General features: G+C 45.8%; 1 protein-coding gene across 1 annotated transcript in view; it reads left to right on the top strand.

Annotated features, from left to right (window-relative positions):
• Positions 1 to 13,726, top strand: part of LOC146797058 (vacuolar fusion protein MON1 homolog B-like) — a 143,391-nt gene that overhangs the window by 62,192 nt on the left and 67,473 nt on the right. The window contains exon 2 of the mRNA XM_085629673.1: positions 11,496 to 11,600. Coding sequence (XP_085485799.1) covers positions 11,516 to 11,600 — 85 coding nt within the window. The 5' untranslated portion in view covers positions 11,496 to 11,515. The remainder of the gene's footprint in view (positions 1 to 11,495; positions 11,601 to 13,726) is intronic.

The raw sequence follows: 13,726 nt of genomic DNA, 5'->3' as shown, positions 1-13,726 counted from the left end.
CGTGTGCAATTTGTGGGCAACCGTATGTGTGGCAGACTGAAATGTCGCTGTCCTGTTTATGTCGTCCTACAAAGGCGTGCCTGTGCGATTAATGTGCTGCCACGTAAGAACTGGAGGTAAAGCAAAATGAATGGAGGTGTCAAGTTTGGCTTATTTATAACCTTGAAGATGGTCGACGTGCCAAGTTCGTGCCACAGCATGATGATGAACGCGCACAGCCCCATCTTTTTTCCTTGGTTTGGGGTGGGGGAGTGAGGTAGGGAGGTGTGTTCTTTCAATCGTTTAACAGATTGCATTTTTGTTGTTGTCTTTTTTATGTCTGTCCAACCAGGGCCTCTTAATGTTACTTTATGTGTATAAAATACCTACTTATAGAGCTTTCGGCCCGCGCTCTTCATTCATCGATATGTTACTGTGCCATTCACGTTTTAATTCTGCCCACTTCATCCGCTATCTAACTTCAGTGAGAGATGAGCTTATACTTTTTTTAATGATATTATAAACCTATTTCTTGTGCAGTTTTAGAAGGAATGGTTTTAGTCTTGGGTTACACATTTTGTATGTATTTTATAAACTGATTCTTTTTTTATTGTACGAGATTTATATAATTAAAAACAAAAAATTGAGACGAGTATTACTTCTCACAAAGAGCACATCACTAAGAACACATCCATACACAAAGTAAGTCCCTTAAGTGTCAGGACTACTGTGGCGATGTGTGCTTTGAGACTAAAAAAAATTTTTATGCTGTCAGCTATTTCTTTTTTTTTTCCCCAATTGATGAGTCTGGCAGGTGAAAAAATTAGGGATGTTAGACTCAAACCTGCAAATAGAGGATCACATTAACTAAGTAATTAAAAAAATTCCGCTTTGGTGGCTCTGTGTGTGTGGGTGGCTCTGTGTGTGTGGGTGGCTCTGTGTGTGTGTGTGTGGGTGGCTCTGTGTGTGTGTGTGGGTGGCTCTGTGTGTGTGTGTGTGTGGGTGGCTCTGTGTGTGTGTGTGGGTGGCTCTGTGTGTGTGGGTGGGTGGCTCTGTGTGTGTGTGTGTGTGTGTGGGTGGCTCTGTGTGTGTGGGTGGCTCTGTGTGTGTGGGTGGCTCTGTGTGTGTGTGTGGGTGGCTCTGTGTGTGTGTGTGGGTGGCTCTGTGTGTGGGTGGCTGTGTGTGTGTGGGTGGCTCTGTGTGTGTGGGTGGCTCTGTGTGTGTGGGTGGGTCTGTGGGTGGGTGGCTCTGTGTGTGTGGGTGGGTGGCTCTGTGTGTGTGGGTGGCTCTGTGTGTGTGGGTGGCTCTGTGTGTGTGGGTGGCTCTGTGTGTGGGTTCAAATGCAATAGGTCTCTCATTTGAGAGTGATTAAGCTATTGACATTGTAAATAACAATGCCGTTTCTTTAAATGTTTTAAAAACAAAAATAATGTCATGAGCAATGCCAATAGCTCTAACTTTAACAATGCCGAGACCATTGCATTGTAAATGCTTGTTGTTTACCTGCAATTAACTTTTAAATAAGTGATTGCTGTATATTAAAACTTTTTTTGTTAGTGTTGAGTCGAGCAAACAGCAGCCTAGTGCTGCTGCTCCTCAGGGGGCTGTGAGAAAGTGGCTCTGTATATACTGTTCCTTAATAGGTACAGGGTGTACAGAGTCCACAGTCCCCCAGGGTTTGACAGAGGCTAAAGTTAGATATAACCTTACTCTCTAAAGTGGTAGCTTGGTCGAGCAGTAAGGCAGTATCAGAGGACAGTGTAAAGCATTTGTTGTACACACTCAGTCAGCAAATGGTCTCACACACTCAATAACTGAACTCTAGGCCAATGGTTTATATATAACAAGCATTTGCAATGCAATAGGTCTCGCATTTACGCGAGTTTGAGCTATTGACATTTCAAATGACACTGCCTTTTATTTTTGATTTTTGAACATAAATAAAAGGCATTGCCATTTACATTGCCAATTGCTTAAACTCGTGTAAATGCGAGACCTATTGCATTGCAAATGTTTGTTGAAGGGGCAATCCATTTGCAGCTCCACATCTGAGTAATTCTTACGCCTTACCAAAGAAAATAATATAGTGCTGAGGTGCTGCTATTCTCTGCTGTACTATGCAGCGCTATAATATGCAGTATATATTATGTACCTCCATTCAGGAACGGTGCTTTAAAAAAGGCAGTCTTTAAGCCCGACCTTTCCAGCTCGTGAAAAGACACGGGGGGGGGGGGGAGGTGGAGACATTCAGGCTGGCAAATGGTGAGCACTTTCGCGGCCGCTTTGATGGTCTCAGTGGCCGCGCGGCTCACTGAGAACATCAAAGCAGCCGTGAAATGATCACGCAGGCTGCCAAGCCACAATCAACCACGCCGCTCTCACAAGTGACAAACAATGAAGGGAGCCTAAAAAACTCCTAGAACTAACAGGCGTTTGCCGGCCAATCACGAAATAAGTGTCGCGGGTCATCCTGAAGGTGACGCCGAGCTGTACTGCGCGCACCTTTCACACCTTCACTCTGTTTCACCAATCACAAACCAGGGAGGGCTCTTCCCCGCGGAGCCCCGGCTTCCAGCGTTGTGTTATCTTTGTAAATGTGCTTATCTTCTCTGGTTGGGCTATCTGCGTGAACGTAATCACGTGAATTGTTTTCAGAGCAGAGTCGTGTAAACTTGAGAAATAATACAATGAAATGTTTGCCAACGACTTTATGATTGCCATAATTGTCACCCATTTGCAAAAAATAAAGAACTGCACATTAAAAGGGCTTAAATGTGCACACCCATTTTCGCAACCCCTCGAAAAGACCACAACACTGAAAAAAAAAACAAATCTCTGCCACATCTAACTAGGATTTGTTGGGATACTCCAGCGGTGCTGACTTCGGAACTGGGAAATTCGGTTCGAATCTCGGCGTCGGATAGAATCTTGTGATTCTGGGCAAATCACTTCCTCTCCCTGTGCCTACAAAAAAAATGAATGTCTCCTTGTGTAATATAACTGATGCTCATGTAACGCGCTCCAATACCCTCGGTTCGAATTCGCGCTAAATAAAAACTGGTAAAAACTGTTAAGCGCTATAGAATTCTGCTGCGCGTCACCTCCGGAGACTAGTGCATGGTTAATTTTAGACGAACCGCGCATTGCGTAGGATTACAAAAATGAATCTGTACTCAGACCACACAAGTGCAGGCATTTTTCCGCATGACTCAGAGCTGGGAGGGCGAAGTGCGTGTGAAGTAGAATACATTTGCGCATCTGATACCACAGTGCATCGCGCATCGTGAATTTCACAAGAGACTGGTCAAAATTAGCACAAACTGTTCGCGAGCATGTCGATAGGCAGCTATCACATTATCTGGCCAGGAAACTCTAATAACAATTATATTCAGGTTGGCATTTATTAATGCAGGCGCTATTAGCGGTATGCCGCTCGTCGGCCGGATACTCGTCGGGTATTGGGGGGAGGGGGGTGAAGGTCTTGGTGGTGATCTTGTAGGTCCGGGCACTTGTGCAGTCTGACACGAGTGCTGCTTCTCTCTTGTTTATAATGCCTCTGGTAATTATTTTGCTCCCAGTATCTGAGCAGCACAGCGGGTTATCCTGCTGCGGCAGAATCACGATCTCCAAATTCAAGGTATTAGTTTATTTATTACAGAGAATCATCTGCTAGAGATGTTCGTGCGTGTAGGAAATACGTGAGCATTTAGACTTTGGGAAGGTGTTTAACTACACTGAATCTGTATGTCATTCAAGGTGTTTTTTTATTCTTTTGAAATAACAAAATAATCCAAATTGGTAACACTTTAAAACAAGGCTGTGAAATGTTCTGAAATCGGAGATAAAAAATGAATGCCTCTTCCGCACATCACGAGTCCTGTGATCATCCCCCATGATGTGTTCTTGTTTTAGAGCTGTTAAATAGAGGTGCTGGAGTGCGACCAGCAATGAGGAAAGGGAATAGGGAAACTACAGGAGAAGGGAGTAAGAGACACGAACAGGCCAAACAATGACCTAGAAGCACGGAAGAAAAGGGAAGTGCGGCAGAGGAAGAGTGGAAGGCTGATAAATAAGGCAGGGGCGCGAGCCAGAGGAGAGCAGCAGAGAGAAACAGGAAGGAGGAGCACGAGGGAAAAGGGCCTCGGTGCCGACGGATTGCAAGGGAGGGAGAGGGGTGCAAGGCAGAGAGTGGGGACGGAAGGGAAATAAGAACAGCCAAGTCGGAAAGTGAAAGGCGAGGACGTCTAAAAACGCTGCGTTCAGGGGGGGGGGTTGGGGGGGAAGCGGGGCTACAGGGCGGGGAGAATGAGGAAAGAACAGCTGTGAGAGAGCAGGATGGGGTGAAGCAGGAGGGGGCAGAGAGAGAAAGAAAAAGAGGCGAGATAAAGAGGGAGCCGGCGCAAGGAGAGAATCAGAGGAAAGCAGAGTCAGAAGAACTGGAAGGGTGAATGCGACACAAACTGGCAGTTAGCGAGAGCGAGGAGATAGAATTGAAAGCAATGAGCTTGAACGGGAGGCAGTGAGAAAGGCTGTCTGCGGGATGAGTGAGAGAAGAAGAGGGAATAGCGAGATCAGTGGAAGCAAAGCGTGAAGGCGATACACTGAGGACAAATGAGTGTGTGGGAAAGGAGCAGAGAGTGATGTAAAGTTAACTAAGGACAACATAGGAGGAAGGGAGAGATGGAGAAACATGATGCAAGCGTCGATGTATAGTCATGAGCGAGGAAACCTGAAAATCTGCTGCGCGCTGACAAACACACGTGCTGAAGACAAAGTTGAATGGAAGCACAAGCGATTATCCTTACCGTTTGTCTGATCGTGCCTTTACATTTATTTACATGCGTTAGAGGACACGCGCTGTAGATGATATGAAATGAAAGTACAAGCGATAATCCTTCACGCTTGGCTGCATGCTGTTAGTTGAAGATGGGTAAGACTTCCCTTGAAATCGGAACAAGCGCGTATGAATCAAGGCTCAGAAAAATAAAAGAAAATCAAAGGCGGTAAAAGGCTTGAAAAGTTTGTAGCGGCGAAAGTGAAAGTAATCGAGCAGAGCATCAAAGGGCTGGGTGAGAAGGGAGGGGGGAATGCAAGGGTCAAAGCGGCTAAAGTGAAAGAAAGCTATAGAAAAGGGAGGGGGGAGTGGGAGCAGCTGTGCACGTGCATGTGATCGTGCACTCAAGGTTTAGGCCAGCCAAAACTGTGGGTAGCACTTTGAAAATCCCACATATAAAATGTCTCTTCGAGCCTTTGGCTCAGCGAGACCTAAAAAATATATGCTTGTTTTATTTTAGAACCAACACTTGGATTTAAAATATACTTTATCAGAATGAGATGTTTCATATAAATACTCTTGCAATATGCAATTGACTTTTGTAAACAGTTACAAGTGGTTGCAATAGGCAACTCTATTTTAAACACAACAATGCATTGAGCTCAATGGAAAATTCAAGTGATTTGCAACAGATTACTTTTGGAATTCCAGGACTGGATCCTAGATTCAGTCCTGGGTCAGTACTCCCAATCAAGTGATGAAAGTCGACTTAATTACTGTAATGATTTTTAAACCATATTTAGCTATTTTAAAAGTTGACACTTAGAAAATATTTCAAAGAAAACAGTCAATGATTCCCTATGGAAGAAAATTCAAGTTGCAGGTACAGTATGTTCTCGTTACTTTTGTAATCCAGTACTGGGTGCCTAGACTCGGTACTGGGACCTTTATCCAAAACAGGTAAGTAATTACGTTTTCAGATATTATACGATTTTTAAAGAATATTTAAAGATTGCAGAAATTGACACTTAGAAGAAATTTCACAGAAAAACAGTCAATGATTTCCTATGGGAGAAAATTGGGTTACTGGTAAGTACAGTTGTAAGTATTTTTCAGAGTCAGTGCTGGGCACCAAGATCCAGCACTGGGAGCTCACATAAGAGCAGGTGAGTAATTTTGATTTCGTTACTCGGCTGATTTTTAGTGAATATTTTAAGATTTGAAAAGTCTACACTTAGAAGAAATTTCAGGAAAAAGCCAGTCAATGTTACCCTATGAGGAAAATATAGTTATCGGTTTAAGGGTAAGTACTGGGCATAGACTCAGGGGTCCTTCAGGGTCAGGTAGGTACAGTTGGTTCACCCTCAGCGACCCTAGGGCGGCCGGGTGCAGAGAGAGTTGGGCCCAATGTAATCCTATGAGTGATAGGGGGGCCTTGGTTGGTGGCTGCTGACTGGCAAGCCATGCGGCTGTGGGAGCTGGGCTCCTGGTCACTTACTCAGGGCAAGTGGGGGAAGTAGGTAGGTGTAGAGGTTGCACTGCCAGGGCCACTCGGGCGGCTGGGTGCAGGGTGCTTTTGAGCCTTCGGGCGCTCAATTGATTTCAATGGGAAATCTCCGGTTTAGAAAAAGACTGCAAGCTCGGGGACGAGGATTCTTCAGGTGCCACCACCACTTCGAGAGGTAAGTTGGGTAGTTGGAGGATAGGTAGGTACCCCGGGATTGGGCACAGGGGGGCGTGGGGCGCCGCGTGCAGGGGTGCCTTTTGGTGTTGGGTAAATCGTACCCTCTGTTGATCGCGGTTGGGGGGGGCACCTTGTTCTGAGGCTGCAGGCTTCTTCAGGAGTGTCGAGGGAGGTCCTTTGGTGCCGGACTCGGGGTCACAGTCGCCGTGGGGTCGTCCTCGTGGTCTTTGCTCACTCCGGCACTGGCCAGGCTTGGCTGGTGCAGAGTGTGCTGGGTTCGCGGTTCCGGGCTGCTGCCAGGGATTAGAGGTAGGTTTTGAGTAGAGCCTCTACTCATGGGAGACCCAGGAGCTTAGAGCCAAAAGGTAGCCAGGTCCTCCGGGGTTTGTGAGGTTGCTGGCCACAAGAGATGCCGGGTTGGAGCAGGAGCAGGTTCGAGGGTCGACAGGCCGGTAGGGCTGGGGCCAAAGCAGTTGGTGTCTTCCTCTTTTTAGCAGCTGCACTTTCTTCTTGCTCTTCTTTGTAGTTTTGAATCTGGAATCTGGGGAAGGAAAGTTCAGGGTGCCCCTAAATACTAGTTTTAGGGGCGTTATAGGTAGGTGAAGGGCAGGGACCAATGGGTCCCTGTCCTGGGGTGGGTACACCCCCTATCCTGCCTCTCTCCTGTGGGAGGGGGCAGTAGCCTAGTCCTGATAGGGTAGGGCTCCCCATCTTCAAGATGGCGAGAGCCCGGAGATGTGCTTCACCTCGCCTCCCCACCTGAGGGGTGGGGTTGGCAGGCTGGCACATCCCCTGTCCTTATTTGGGGTTTCCGGCCAAAGCTTCCCGCCAGAGTGGGTGGTTGCAGTGGCCTGGGGAAGCTCACAGAGGCGGCATGCCTTTGAAGCTTCCCCCTGCCCATCCTGGGGGAGGAGATTTAGCACCTCGCCCAGGATGTGCATTGTTGCAGGCCCAGGAGACCAGGGGCTCTCCTACCCAGGGGTCCAGCAACATGTCTGCTGTGTGGCAGCCTAGGCAGCCTCAGAGCAGACGTGGATTGTAGGTTAGGTTTAAGGGGGGCATCTCTAAGATGCTCTCTGGGGTGCTTGGTACATTAAATCCCACACTGGCATCAGTGTGGGTTTAATGTGCTGAGAAGTTTGATACCAAACTTCTCAGTCTTCAGTGTTGCCATTATGGTGCTGTGGAGCTCGTGTTTGACGAGCTCTCAGCAGCATGTACTCTTAAATGGCAGCACTGCACTTACAGTGCTCAGAAATGGACCTGGGCACTGTAGGGGCACAGGGCTCCTGCTCCTGTGCCCACACCATTGGCATAAGGCACCCAGCTAGAGGGGTGGCTGATGTATGCCATGGCAGTGTAGGTGATGGGCATGGCACACAGGGATGTGTGTCATGTCGACTTTGTTTTTGTCTTGCACCCAAACACTCACCCTGCAAAGGCAGTGTGTGTAAGGGTACAGGGCCTCTAAGGGTGGCCCAATGAGTGCTGCAGCCCTTAGAGGCCTTCCCTGGTCACAAGGCCCTGGGTACCTAGGGTACCATTTACCAGGGGCTGACATGGGACCAGGGTTTGCCAATTTGGGCACATGCAAGAAAGATGGCACTTTCTCACAGGGGCCGCATGTAAAGGTCAGGAGGACCGCATGCGGCCCCAGGGCCGTACTTTGAGTATCGTTGATTTAGGCTATCAGGATTGGGGTTGGTGAGTTAGTTATTGTTAGCGTTGGTGAAGCAGATTTATGTTTAGAGTCAAGGTTAGTGTTATTGAGGTAGATTTAGGGTTAGGATCAGTGTCCGGGTTAGTGAGGTAGATTTACGGTAAGGCCAGGGTTATGGTTGCTGAGGTAGATTTAGGGGCGAATGTTAGGGTAGTTGAGAAAGATTTAGGGTTAAGACCAGGATTAGGTTGGTAACATAGATTTAAGTTTAGGATTATGGTTGGCGAGATAGCTTTATGTTTAGTATCCGGGTTGGTGAGGAAGTCCGGGTTATGGTAACTGAAGAAGATTTAGGGTGTCAGGATTGGTGAGGAAGACTTATGGTTAAGGTTGGTGAGGTAGATTTAGGTTTAAAGTCAAGGTTAGGGTTCGGATTAGGGTTGGTGAGGTAGATTTAAGGTTAGAGACAGCGTTATGCTTGCTGAAGTAGATTTAGGATAAGGATCAGGATTAAAATTGGTGAGGTAGGTTTAGGATGAGAGTCTGGGTTATGGTTACTGAAGATTATTTAGTATCCAGATTGGGTTAGTAATAGAGTTAGTATCAGGATCGGGGTTGGTGAGCTAGACTTATGTTTAGGGTTGGTGAGGTAGAGTTAGAGTTAGATTTAGGATTAGGGTTGGTGAAGTAGATTTGGAAATAGGGTTGGTGGGGTAGATTTAGGGTTAGGTCCGGGTTGCTGAGATATTTACGGTTAAGATCAGGATTAGGGTTGGTGAGGTAGATTTGGGGTTAGTCAACGTTATGCTTGCTGAAGCAAATTTAGCATTAGGATCAGAAGGTCTGTGAGCTAGGTTTAGGATTAGAGTCAGGGTTATGGTTACTAAAGAATATTTAGGGTGTCAGTATTGGGGTTGGTGAGGTAGATTTGAGGTTAGTCAGCATTACGCTTGCTGCAATAGATTTAGGATAAGTGTCCGGATTAAGGTCAGTGAAGCAGGTTTAGGATGAGAGTCGGGGTTATGAATACTGAAGAAGATTTAGTATCAGGATTGGGTTAGTAATAGGGGTAGTATCAAGATTGGGGTTGGTGAGATAGATATATGGTTAGGGCTGGTGATGTAGATTTAGGTTTAGAGTCCAGGTTAGGGTTAGGGTAGATTTAAGGTTGGGCTCAGGATAGATTTCATGAGGTAGATTTAGGGTTGGGGATCAGGGTTGGTGAGGTAGATTTAGGGTTAGGCTCAGGATTCGGATTCATGAGGTAGATTTAGGGTTGGGGATCAGGGTTGGTGAGGTAGATTTAGGGTTAGGATCAGGGTTACGGTTGCTGTGGTAGATTCAAAGAGTTTGTTATAGACGTTTAGTTATTACTGACACACAACAAGCTGCAGATTGCAGAGCATGTTACATGGTACTAAAGTGTGTAAAAAAGGGTCATCTTACCCAGTGCATCCACGAGGCCTCAAACCAAAGGAAGAAAATATTTTACGTTTTAAATAGAAATATCAAATCCTGAAGCGCTGCAAAACTCTCCATCCTTTAATCCATCACTGACAACACATCGGAGCCACCTTATCAAGCCGTTAAACCCCCTGCCCCTCACTCTCCCTCACCTTATTGTCACTTTTAATTTCATGACATGGAAGGAAGTGACAAATCATGCCAATAAAATTGTAGTCACCAGCCTCTTAGTCGAACCATCCCCCGCCTCATCCATGAAGACACTTCTTTCAACCCTAATAGCCGACATTACAATCATGGGTAACAGTGGCCTTGGCACTGGCACAGTTCTAACTCTTTGAAACCGTCATCACCTCCTGGTTAGATAAACCTCAGGCAGACCCCCACGTGCTGTCCAGCAATCAGTCCGTCTCAAAGCTCGCATATTCAAGCAGAATCTTGGGAAGCAAATTCCCTGGCAGTTGCAAGAATATGTTGACTACATCATTTGGAACATTTGCCCGTCAGGCTACAGACCGTCTCAAGATGTAGACTCGGCGTTGGGAAAATATCATAGAAGACCTCCTAGTCACCCATCAGCCGTCAAGTGGGCCTGATTGTTCTTGGTCTCTGGGCACTCTATTAATAAAGTGATCCATATCACCTTATGATAGAGGTGATCTGGATTGACAAAAGCTTCAGAAATTGATTGTGTTATCAGGGATGGCCCTTAAGTTTACTTAGTCATTTCCTCACAACTGAAGCAGCAGATAGGAGTAAAATAATCAGTTTCACCCCTACAAAAAGTGCAATGTGGAGTTCTTCAGGATGTGGGGGGTGGTCCTTCCTCTAGTTTTTTTATCTACATGCTTCTCGGGCTCAAACTAGATCAGCATCCGTTAAAATGACAGATGTGCACATGCAGTACTCGGGTACAAGTCCGCCGTGAAACGAGAGTAAAAAAGCATGCTAGTACAGGTGACTCCCTCCATCAGGTTCACTTTTGATTGGAAACTGGTTTCATTTAAATGGAACTGTGACTGAAATTCGGCGCCCACTCAACTGGCACCCCAACCTGGGTCCTTCTAAAAGGTCGACCACTCGTTCCTACAAACTATCCAGCCAATGCTGGCTCTGGTTATTGGCCACTGCAATGTAGTCTTTAATGGCCTCCCAAAACTCATCCCAGACTGCAGTGGGAGCAAGGGCTGGGATCCAGAATGCGCCTGCACATGTATTAAATGGAGAATATTAAGCCAGTCTCGCAAGCTCTCCACTGACTTCCGGGTACATTCGGGATCCAATTAAAAAACATTCTGCCTTCTGTACCAAGCTCACTGGGTAAAAGGTTCTGTCCGTCTTCTGCAATAGGCAAAGCCACTATACTGCAGTCCATAGCCTGCATTCCTCCTTTAACCAGCTAATCGGATGGTGTCACTCTATGGGGGACATTTCCGGGTCCAGGGCCCAGAACTTTGGAACAGCCTAGACCTCGGCTCAGAAAGGAAGCTGTCCGTTTTCTGTATTGTTCCAGCCCTCTTCTGAGGTAGTCTAGGTGATGTGAAGCACTACAGACAACAATTTCCAATAAATTAGTAAAATCGTCAGTTGCATTTTAATTGACATTTGGCTTTTAGAGCATTTCTTTGGTAGATTTTTCTTAGTGGGATTTCCTCATAGATATAGTCTTCCATCCATTGTGACTTGAAACGCTATTGAATTAAAATCCTATTAAATCTATGTCTTTAGTTTCCCCAATTAAATAGTTGTGTTTGTAAGTTTAAAAAGTATCAAGTCTTGACTTCGTACAAACTTGAAATTCAAAGTTCTGGCACTTTGTTTTATTCCCCTTAAACATTGATCTACTCTTCCCTGAATTACTTAAATGTGTGCAGTGGGGAGGGGCGGGATTTCGTACCGGTGTGTCTTCCTGAAGTTTTTCCTTCTCTGTGCAGGTGTTGGCTGTGATGTGGACATGGAAGCTCTTGACCCCGCTCCTGAAAATGGAGCCGACGTGGAGTTGCATCCTGGCCCTAGTGGGAGGGACTCTCCCGCAGTAGGTAAGGAGAATCATTCTTTGTCAGCAAACCTTCAGTATATGAATCGATGACACCCACCAGGTTACAACTGGTAAATAAACAAGACGGGACATATTGCCCGTTCTTCACAGAGACAAAAATACATCAGATATGACCTACTAGAAGCACACGCCCCAGACCTGGTTATCCTGTCACTGAGCGAGTCTTGCAAAACCATGACTTCCTACTTTGGTTTTACTAATATTCATCTCAGGCAGTACTGTCACCAAGATGTAACATATGAGCTTGTATAGCAATCTCCTTTGACAAAATAAACTCTATAAAAATTGTAATTTTCTACTCTCCTCCCGCTGCCCAATTTCAAGACTGGTTTATATCCATTGATGTAGTTTTTTGTAGAGCAAAACGTATAAAAATAGATGACATTTAGGTAGAATTTATGAATGGTGTGATTCTACACAAATTAATAAAATCTTAGATTTTCTAAACCAAACTGTTATTGAATCAACCAGTTGAGCACCTCTTTGCATCGACTCCTGCCACTTACATGATCAGTTCTAATTTTAGCCGGTTTCTTTTACCTTAGCCAGCCTTGTACCAACCTTACACCATTGTTAACCATATTCAGAGCTAACAGAAAGGAACTCTTAACTAACCCTTCCTGCTCTCCCGGCACCCCAAAAAAGCCCCAAACAATTTTGCGTAATCCATATCCTGCATCATCATTACTGTTTCTCTGGTTTAAGAGAAAACAGTTCAAAGCACGTACTGAGGACTTCCCTGATTAAATCTTCCAAATCGAACATAGGGCACCAGGTCTACATCGTTTATGAGGGACGTTGAAGCCGGGGGTACGAGCCTCTACAGGGACATCATGGGTGCTGGTAAGTTTTGTGGTGGGAGCTGGAGCTGATGGAAGAGTGTGGGTAATAGCTGAGAGGACCGTATAGGGGGATAAAGTTGTGTAGGCAAAAGGGTAGAGGGGTGCAGGGTGGTGTGACACAACGAGGTACTGCAAGTTGTAAGTGGGATGATGGATGTGATGTGGAGAGGTTGACTTTAGGGAATAATGACAGGGTGGCTTGAGAAGAGGTTAGGACAGGAGTTGCGGATTAGACAGAGTAGAAATCTATGAGCGGAGAAGGATGGGTAGAAAGAGGGCATCTAGGTGGGATCATATGACACCGCGAACATCATGAAAATGGACATGTTCTATTAAAGAGTGTAGTAGTGCAGAATGAAGATTCCCAGTTTGCTAAATCTGAAGTGATTCTTTTTTTTAACATTGACTTTGTTACCATTGTACATTGTCTGTCGGAAAGGCACTGGTGTTAGTAGAGTTTTGCTTCTGTGGTTTTAGCTGTGATCAAGAGTACTGGAGTTTAGACAAAGCTTACCAGGGCTTGTAGATTGGGCAGTGCAAGAGTTGAGGCCCTCTACGACTTAAAATTTATCCTCTTCTTCTTGAGTCCCAGCTCTGGTCTTCCTGAGTTACTTTTTGTATTTTGACTAATGTGTTAATCAAATATTTTCAGTCCTCTGTATTTGTGGTTGGTTGATTCTGATTACACCCGTTTTGTTCCTTGGTAGTAGAAACACATCCGTTAGGTTCACAGCGATGTTTAGTAGATTGTAGTCTGTAGGTTCAGATCTTTCTTTCTAATTGTGCCGATCACATCTGTTTCCAGCACAGTGTGGTTCTGCCCCCGTGGCTCCATAGGGCGGTGGCTCTCTAACTTTGTAACTCTGTAGCGGCGCTTGCTCAGCAACAGGGCAAAGACGTTGCTACCAAAGTGATCCACTATTACCACTCTTGATCCATAAATTGAGATTGTACGACCTCAGATGAGCGGTCAACTCTGCTGCAGTAGGCCTTTGTGGTCCACCCAAAAGCAGAGATGGTGTAGCTCGTTCTTATCCGCAGACACTGCAGTAGAGGGTGCACGCAGTCCATGCTCATCGAGTATACTGTTTGAGAAATAAGATGCGTTCTACAACCGACTGGAACACCTGCTGCTGGGAGCTTAATGGACAACTTGCTCTCTTCATGAGCACTCCAGTTGAGCCAGTGGTTAAATGGTGCGTCCATGAACTGATTATAATGTGGCATTCATACTAACGTTTATTTCACTGAATTGGTGAACTAC

The sequence above is a fragment of the Triturus cristatus genome, chromosome 10 (genome assembly GCF_964204655.1).
Source record: "Triturus cristatus chromosome 10, aTriCri1.1, whole genome shotgun sequence".
Taxonomy (NCBI): Eukaryota; Metazoa; Chordata; class Amphibia; order Caudata; family Salamandridae; genus Triturus; species Triturus cristatus.
Note: the sequence above shows the minus strand (reverse complement) of the source record. Positions and strands in the feature narration are given on the sequence as shown.